The sequence below is a fragment of the Telmatherina bonti genome, assembly GCF_933228915.1.
Source record: "Telmatherina bonti genome assembly, chromosome: 4".
Lineage (NCBI taxonomy): Eukaryota > Metazoa > Chordata > Actinopteri > Atheriniformes > Telmatherinidae > Telmatherina > Telmatherina bonti.
In genome coordinates, this window is record NC_136622.1 from 18,513,392 (window position 1) to 18,522,651 (window position 9,260).

General features: G+C 35.3%; 1 protein-coding gene across 2 annotated transcripts; it reads right to left on the bottom strand.

Annotated features, from left to right (window-relative positions):
- Positions 1-2,156: 2,156 nt before the first annotated feature.
- Positions 2,157-8,701, bottom strand: rer1 (retention in endoplasmic reticulum sorting receptor 1). Of its 2 annotated transcripts, XM_079239214.1 has the most exons (8): positions 8,640-8,701; positions 7,223-7,304; positions 6,947-7,051; positions 6,483-6,579; positions 6,150-6,228; positions 4,529-4,664; positions 4,057-4,111; positions 2,157-2,666 (listed from the first exon to the last, which is right to left on the bottom strand). In XM_079239214.1, the coding sequence occupies exons 2-8, from the start codon at positions 7,301-7,303 to the stop codon at positions 2,656-2,658; spliced, it is 564 nt and encodes a 187-aa protein (XP_079095340.1). In that variant the 5' UTR covers position 7,304; positions 8,640-8,701; the 3' UTR covers positions 2,157-2,655. The 2 variants fall into 2 exon arrangements, with proteins under 2 accessions (XP_079095340.1, XP_079095339.1); XM_079239213.1 differs by having other exon boundaries at positions 2,157-4,111.
- Between the last annotated feature and the right edge of the window lie 559 nt (positions 8,702-9,260).

Here is a 9,260-nt window from a genome sequence, read left to right on the forward strand (position 1 = left end):
AGGAACAACCAAACACAGCTCAAAGACATGCATGTGAAGTTAATTGGTCTCTAAATTTCTTCCTGTGAGTGGGCGTGTGAACATGAAGGGTTGTTGGACTGGCAACCTGTCCAGGTTATACCATGCCTCTCGCCTGCTAATTGTTTGAGCAGTCTCCAGCTTCCCCGTGACCCAGCACTGGGATATTTCAGTATCGAAAAAGAATGAATAGGAGTGAATGAATTTCTTTAAGTCTTGAATTTAAATAAACCGCATCTGAAAATAATCATATACACCATGTTCCATATTATTATGCAAATAATATCTTTGTCTGATTTCCCTTAATAGTTAATGCAGATGACAGAACAATTCTGGCGGTTAAAATAATCAGCCATCATCAGAGTATAAATCAAATGTTATTGAACAAAACTCCCAATTATAATAATATAATATATAATTATATAACAGTTTTTTTCAAAAATAAAAATTTTAAAGTGTTCCAAATTATTATGCAGAGCTTCAGGATATTTTATAGGCTGTAAAATTTATTGAAACAAAAATTTATTCCAGTCAAAAACAACTACCAGGTCATGCTACATTTTAACATAGGACCCTTAATTTGACCGCAGCTTCACTGTTGTTGCATCCGTTGAACTTGTGCGAGTTTCTGCTTGAACTTCTTAGCAAGATGTTTGAAAAGCCTCATTTTGTGTCATGTTTCTTTGCAGGTATCGGTAGGTGGAGCCTGGCCAGTCCTCCTTCTATCCCAGCTCATACAGCTGAGGGCCCTCTCTTCTTTTTCAGCTGTTGTTGGGCACTTTACTTTTAGCTTATTATTAAATTCTCTTATTTTTGCCTGAAAAACTGCCTTGCTCTATTTTTTTTTTCATGAATTTTGAGCTAAGTCATGATGACACCACACACAAGCGCCTCCTCTAAACACAGAGACCACATCTCATACACCCTAGTGCCACCAGGTCCCCCACCAAGCCCAGTCCTCCATCTTCCCCAGCCCGGGCTTTCTGCCATTTTCTTTAAACTTTTAACATGTTTTTAACATTTTGTTTTAGAGAAATGTTAAATTATGTAAACAACCAAAGCATCAGGAACACAAAACTAAACAAACATAGCTTGCTTAAACTCACATGTGAAAACAGTGACTGTCAGCAACATGAGGAATGTTTCAAAGACGAGTGTGATTGTGCAAATATGACCAAGTGAGCACACCCCCCCCCCCCCCCCCCCCATGCAAACTGCTTTTAATGGCACCAATATTTTAGCATGCAACTAATGCACGAACTCTGAAGTTAATCACATGAAGGGTTTCTTGCAATGACAGACGTAGATAATGAAAATGTGTCACAAATCTGAGAAGCTTTTTCACTTGAATGGTTAAATAAAGATCTTCTAAAAAAAAATTATAGCTGCTTCAGAAAGATATTAAAGTATCTTTCACTTACCTGGAACAGGAGACAGTTGCTGGTGTCTTAGGGGAAGTTTTATCAAAACATCCCTGCAATCACAAAATCCCCTTCCAGCTAAAACTGATGGCTTTACAGCAAATTCATTCATATCCTGAAGATAACCCACTTGATGTTTTACTGTCATGGTATTCCACACTTTATATAAACCCAACTTAACTTGTCTCATATCTTCACAGTAGCTCAACTGGTGGATGGTTGACTTCTGATTATTGTCATGGACTTGGAATAGACTAACTGTTATGAATACATCACTGTAATATCTGATTAATTCAAATAAAAAGGAATTCACCTAATATCATGCTGCTCAAGTTTATGTGAAGCATACAAGATTTAGATTAGCACTAATAATTAAAACCGCAAATAGCCCATTAATAGTCCACACAAATATTAACACAAAGGTGAAAAAAAAAGTGTATATAAAAAAAGAGAATTAAAGCGAGCCAAGAATTAAACTCGGAGATTAAGTTGGAGCTCCAACTCAATCTGTATACAGCCTATTATGAATTGTCTTCAATATGTCTTTTTTTTTTTTTCCTGTCTGTAAAGCGTCTTGAGATGGCATTGCAGTGATTTGATGCTATATAAATAAAGTTTAATTGAATTGAAACTATATATTTTTTGTCATTTCTACATAAACAGAAACCTTCCACAACCTTCCCAAATGTAAAATAAAGACACTTTGGTACTGTTAGAAGGGACACAGCCTCTTTAATAGCTTTGGAGTGGAAAAAAAAAGAAAAAAAAAATGATTACACTTAAGTTATTAAAAACAACTTTTTGTTTTCAACTGTAGCACAAGTAAATGTCATGCAATTCATGAAAAACATTAACCATCTCTAGAACCCAATTTACCAGTTTAGCTCTCATCAGTTTCAACTTAAAATGGATTTTAACACTTGCAAACAGTTTGGTGGCTTGATGAAAAAAAAAAAGAAACTAAATAAAAATTATCTCAAAAATTATATCTTAAAATATATATACTGTATATACAGAAGTCCAGACAACCCTTTTGAAACACCAACTTTTTACATGAATATGTTCTGATCCCTTACAACAGTGTTAATCAAAATTTTGTGATGACAGATTCCCAGCATTGTGATAAGAAAAGAAACTCAAAAGGTTCATAGAAAAGAATGTGATCGCCACCCACGTCATCCATTTGTTATAATAAAAGCTCTCAATCTTTGTTTTCCTATGTTTCCTCTGCAAAAGAAAGAGAACAACAGTTTGTTTGGAATGACTATATTTACCACTTTTCTTCTTCAAAGTAAACACAGATTATACAGGACAACAAGACCTAGTCTACACCAACCAAATAGACCTCAGTCTTTGGAGCACAGATGGGCAAATGCTCCAAAGAGAAAAGGTCTTTGGGATAAAGTTCTTTTCTAGACTGTAACCCCAGGATGACCATGTCTTGAATCACACTTGAATACTGGTTACTAAACTTTGAAGACAAAAATTTTCTGGAAAGATTCTTCACATGGTGTAAAAGTGTGAGGTAAAGTAAGTTTACTGAGTTGACATTTCAAGTTGTTACCCCCTCCCCCCATCCCATCAAATCATTTACAAACTCAAAAATATTTTTTTATTTTAGTTTACAGAGGTGCTCCGTGAAACCGTGTCCCATCCTTCAACTCTTAATGGCGCAAATGTAGAAAAAGACTGATTTAAGGTAGATCACAGACTACAGGAGACTTTAGATTAGTAACACCCTCATGGACTTAGGCATTCAGTCATTTTGAAGAGGACTGAAGATTTAAATATCCTATTAAAATAATCCATCTTGACACTTGTGAATCAAATTATGCAAATATGATTAGTGTCAAGTGCCACTAGTTCTGATGTTTTGTGCCCATCATGAATGCATATTCAGATGAAATGTCACTAACTACTCCAAACTGTTTGATGTATCATGGAGAGCAACTGCCTCAGACACATGTTAGTTAGAGCAGCATGTTTAATGACAAAATATTAATTTGTTTCATGTGAAGACTCATTTTAAATTAAATTTCACCTTACATCTTATCACACGCTCTGCAACTAAACTTCACTGACTTTCAATAGAGTTCAAGTTGGTACAAATAGGTAGGAGCAACATGTTAATCCAAGTTGGCAGATTGGAAGAGGATGATGCACCAGAATCCTCATCAATGAAAGAACAGAAAATTATCAATTTTACTGCAAGTTTTTTTCAGTCTGGTTCTTTCTTGATGACTATTCACTTTGCTAAAGGGGTTAAAAAGGCAAAAGGCAGCACTGAGTTTCACCTGCTACTTAATAAATGAAAAACCAATCTTAAAAAAAAAAAAAAATTTAAAAAAAAAAAAAAAAAAAAAAAATCGGCAAGGCAATATTCCAAGACTATTTTGATCCATGCTGCTCACACCCTCATCCAACACCACAAAACATGGATCAATACTCAGGTTTTTTATGTTATATTTTCATGTTACTGTCCAGTTTACAAAACAAACAAAAAAAACTAATCCTTGTCACTTCCCACTAGCTGTGACCAATAAATTTCAAATGAGAAAGAGACAAAGGGTAAGTGGGAGTTCTTAGCTAGCAAAAGTTTTCCCTGTGTCTTCCTTGCCTTTATATGTCCTCTTCCCGTGTGTGAAGGGTAGGTATCTGTACTTGATCATATGCTAGAAAAGGTTAAAAACAACAATATTAGTAACAGGCAGGATAAAACAAAACATTATCAGCAACTGCACCTATGTGTTGGACTTGTGTGTGTGTGTGTGTGGGGGGGGGGGTGGCACAAAAAACATCTAGTATAATAACAGATTTAATAAAATATAATTTAAAAAGAGGGAGCTTTATGGATATTAAAACATTTAGTTGTATTAAGGATTAAATAATCTTTTTTGATAAAATTACTAAATATAGTTTGACACCGAGGATGTCGTTCACGTGCATACAGCATAGATACGCTTCCTGTATTAGCTACGAATTTTCTAACCTGATGGACTGCAGGGTTGTCATTACACTTTCATTGTTTGCCTAATGCAAGCACAGTTATTATATACAATACATGCACTATAGGTATTTCAGTGTCTTACCTTAATCTGCCTCTTCATGGTGATGCAAAAGAGCATGATGAAGTACATTACAAGTATAGGCCAGAACACTGGCACATTGAAGGCATCAAAAAATGTGCAAATCATGGCGATGACGATGCCTTTTGTCGCTGAGTGCCTGGTGAGAAAAGAAACATGTTTTCAGTTAAATCAATGGGACCACATTTGTGCAATCGAAGGAGCATACTTTGTAAAGAATCCTGAACTTGGTTATCCACTTAATGTGCCATATTCAGCAATATGAAATCTAATTTAAAAATTCATTCGTAAAAACAACAACACATTCAGGTAGTCACAAAGAACTACTAACTACTTAAAGGAAAGTTGCTTATAAAAGTGATTCCATGGTAAAATGGTAAAATGGTGACAACTCAAATCTAAGCAGGAGGACATCTCCACCATATTGTTGACAAATGAAAATTCTTAATTCACATGGCAGCAGCTGCATTTCAACTGATAAGATCCAAAATGCTTCTTAAGAAATGTCATATACACGTCTTATTTAAGTAAAGATATAATTATATTAATTCATAATAAGTCAAAGTGTAATAGCAATCTACTAAATGAAACAAGAAGTGTCATCTGAGGTTATTTTAGGAATTCAAAAGGGAAGTCTTACATATAACGATGTATTTGTAGATAATAATTTAAACTTTCTGTACCTAACTGGATGCCAGTGAAATGAGAAAAGCTCTGGTGTTTTGAGTCCTGGTTAGGAGACAAGCTGCTGCATTCTGAACAAGCTGCAGACGATTGAGCTCTAACTGATCAATTCTGACTCTGGGTGAGTAACAATAATCTAAGCACTATGTAATAAAAGCATGGATAACTTTTTCTAGATTTGTTCTTAGGTAGGATTTGACTTTGGCTAGAAGCCGAAGCTGAAATTACAACTCTAAAGGTCTGGATTTATCAGCAACTTATTTTAAATGACATTGCGGAGGTAATAGCTTAAAAAAAAAAAAAAAGAGAAAAAAAAACTAAAATCTCTTCAAAGATAATCTTCTTTGCCCTTAAAATCTTGGCAGAATTGTTACAGTGCACTAAAACCTTTATTCTAAATTATTCTGAAACACGAAGACAGCAAAAGTGTTCATCTGTTGCATCAAACTGCCAACGATATAAGTGACAGAAGCCCTTTTTCCTTCCTGTTTTAGTGCAAAAAAAAGAGAGTTCAGAATTTGCATAACCAGTACAGACTATCAAAAATGCTTCAACGCTGAACTGTGGCCTTAATGCAAAATAAACAAGTTCCTGTAAGTAGACTTTTATAAAATCATCACATAACCAAAGAATTTAGCAGCAGTTATGAAACTTCTTCAAGTCACACTTAGAAATATCAGGAGGTTATATATTTAAAGCATTTTTAAAAACTTGTGTTATGTACATATTCTGTGGATTACAAGGATGCACCATCTCATTGTGTCAAATGCAAAGGAGATCTTAACCTACTATCTCTGGTTTATGTTAAAAAGCTACATCCTCTTCCAAATGAGCTCTGCATGACTTATTTTTCACCACATAGGTCATTCTAAAAGAAATTATTTGCAATCACTCTGTGAGTGAGGGTAACAAATGGCCAGACCCTGAACTAGACTCTTACCAGAATTTAAATTCAGGCAACCTCCTGATGAAAGGGCGGAACTCCTCGTTCTGCTTGGTAGGAAGGGATGGGCCATCATCTGCAGGAGAAAGAGGTTACAATATGACAGAGTGGTTTCATATCCAATAGCAACTATTCCTGTATGAAAGAAAAAGACTTGATGGCATCCATTTTTACTCAGGCCTCTATTGGAATTAAAATTAAGCATATCTGAAATCAATCAAAAGCCTAAATAAATAAAAATCATGGTCGCAAGCCTGATCTCAAGGAGCCTTTATAACAAGAACATAAAATGAAAACAGAAAACTGCTAGATGTAATTCTGTCAGCTTACCTTCATCAAGCAGTGAGGGGTCCACTTTTGGCGATAGAAATGCAATGAACAGGTTGAGATGGTAGATTCCCAAAGCGTATGTTACAATATACCACCCCTGAAAAGCAGCAAATGAAAAATACTAGATTAAAAGTATTTCTGAACATGGAATAAACACAGACAGTGTTACCAAAGAACTGCATACGCGAGTATGGTATTTTTCATAGACTGTAGCAGTAGAGTAGGTAAATAAATTTTGGGGGGAAAAAAAAAAAAAAAAAAAGTGTTTTGCTTGTTATCAATGAACATTAAGCAAAATCTACCAACATCCTACCATTTGTATAAAAAAAATATGAATAAAATACAAAAGGGACTTCAAGTTTTACATTCAAACCAACTTTTCACCTTGGATGAGTAAAAAAAACAAAACAAAACAAAAGACACAGCAGAACAAATTTTATCATAAACCAAGACAAAAATATTACCTGTAGTATGTACACTCTGATCATGTAGACAAGAGTAAGTAGTAGAGTGACTGCCCATCGCACCGCATAGAATGGTGTTGACTTGTCAAGCCATGACTGATAGACCTATTACAGTAATAAAGAGAAAGAAACCATGCTACAGAGAATACCACCAAAGTTAAATCATATATAAAACACAAGTTATATAAAATGACCATGGAAACATTCCTGTTGTACATGAATTACACTTCAGATCTTATTATGAAGTATTTAAGATCTAAGTCATAGGCATATTACCTGTCCAATCCCTGTGAAAAAGGCAGCGACTACAGATGGTTTGCCATGGATTGACTCTCCAACACTGTCCCCTTCTGACATTCTGCCAGCGAAAATAAAAAAAAGTTTTGTAAAGAGCTGTACAATAGTAAACTAAGACATAGTGTGTCATCATCTATAAAGCACAAGTCTAGTGTTCATTTTGACATAATTTTAAAACAGGTGTATTTTATCAACTTACCTAAAGGGATTTGAGGAAACAAGGAACTAACTTGTCCACTAAGACTTAGGCAGTAATACACAATTTATCTATATAAACTGAGCCCATTGCTTGTCTCTTGTACTCTCTGTGTTATGATGACGTGAATGAAGATAGTCAGTCAACGGAGATAAACTGCATTATAAAAGTACATTTAATCAGTACCTAAAAATCATGGTGATATTCATTTAGCCTGGTAAAAACCGCACGGGGGGAGGGGGATGCCTTTATTACTCCAAACTCTATGTATAAAAGACATACCTTATAATCTAAACAAAAGATCCATGTTTGACAACTTAATCTGGAGACTGTAATTCTCGGTTTGTTTCTGTTTTAAAGATTAAATCATTAATCTTTAGGTATCGTCAGCCACCAAATGTACAATGCACATCGCAATCTGGGGTCATGTTTTCGATTATTTAACAATCGTGTTGCCATGTTACCGTGTTTGTTACCATGTTTAATTTCAACAATGTAACTAATCTGTGAAACATTAATCATGCAGGACTATGTCTGGTTGTAGCTAGCTAACATTGCCAGTGTTACTAGCTAACAAGCTTAGCTTGTAAGGTTATCTACCACTAGTAATTATGAAATTCGCTCGCTGGTAGACCTAAACTTAATGTCAAAAACAAAATAAATTAGAGATGCTAACATTTTGACAGTTATATCATTTTGAAAATTTGCATTAGCTTACAAATTAGCAACAGAAATGGCTAACTAGCCATGTAAATGTGCGTTACCCTTTGGCCCAAATTACAGCTTATATGGGTTGTGTAGTTCTTGTCAGGTCTTCGTAGAAGACAATCAGCCAGAAATAGAATAAAAAGTAACTACACTTCCCAAAATCCTGCGTAACGTTTAACAGAAGATAGTAGAAGAAGTTGTAGTTCGTCAGTGTCTCGTTCCTTTGCAAGCTCAAGTCATCATGAGATCTTTAAACTACATATACCGCCATTGCGTTTGGAGGACTGACAACTCACTTCCGGTGAGGCAGTGCTACGTTGCCAACAGCTAGCAATTTAGCACAGTTGAAATAAAATAACTCTCTTGTAGCGTGTCTGTAATGACCGCAATACAAAAACATTTAGAATTTGTTTAGCCAAGTCAGTACCTATCAGTGCATCTTGGTTGTGTCAGCAATCACAGCAAAAATCAACAATGACGGTCCTTTCTTACCTGATGCGGCCGCTGTGTCACTACCCGGCTCTATCTAGCTAGCTACACTAGCCACCTCTGCGCGGATCGCTGTGAACACGTCAGTACTTCCGCGAGGATCAGATCAGGAAGGCTAGTAGAGCCTCGAAAACTATGCCGTCCTGAAACGCGACGACATCCTCACGGACCGTGAGCGAACGCACCATGAAAAACTGCAGTTGCATATCCACGCCTTTAGACTTAAAATTAACAGCTGTAAAGACTAAAATGCAATGTTCCGTTCACAATTTCTTAAACGTTTACATTCACTTTTGACCTTTCAAAACAAAGACCATAAGTTGAAACTCATTTTATTGTTTTTCAGAAAGAGAAGGAAGAAAGGCAATATTTAAAACAAATAATATGCTAACCCACAGAAACAACAACAACAACAAAAACATGTACGAACAACTATACATAGGTACACATCATGCATCTCCTTACAAAACATAATAATAATATTAAAAAAAAAAAAAAAAACAGGAACATTATTAGTTTCTATTTACACATTCGAAATTGATAATACTGACAATCCTATTTTAGTTCACCCTTTAAGCATTAAAGTGCTTCTTGTCTTACCAGTTTGTGGTTAATGGACGACAG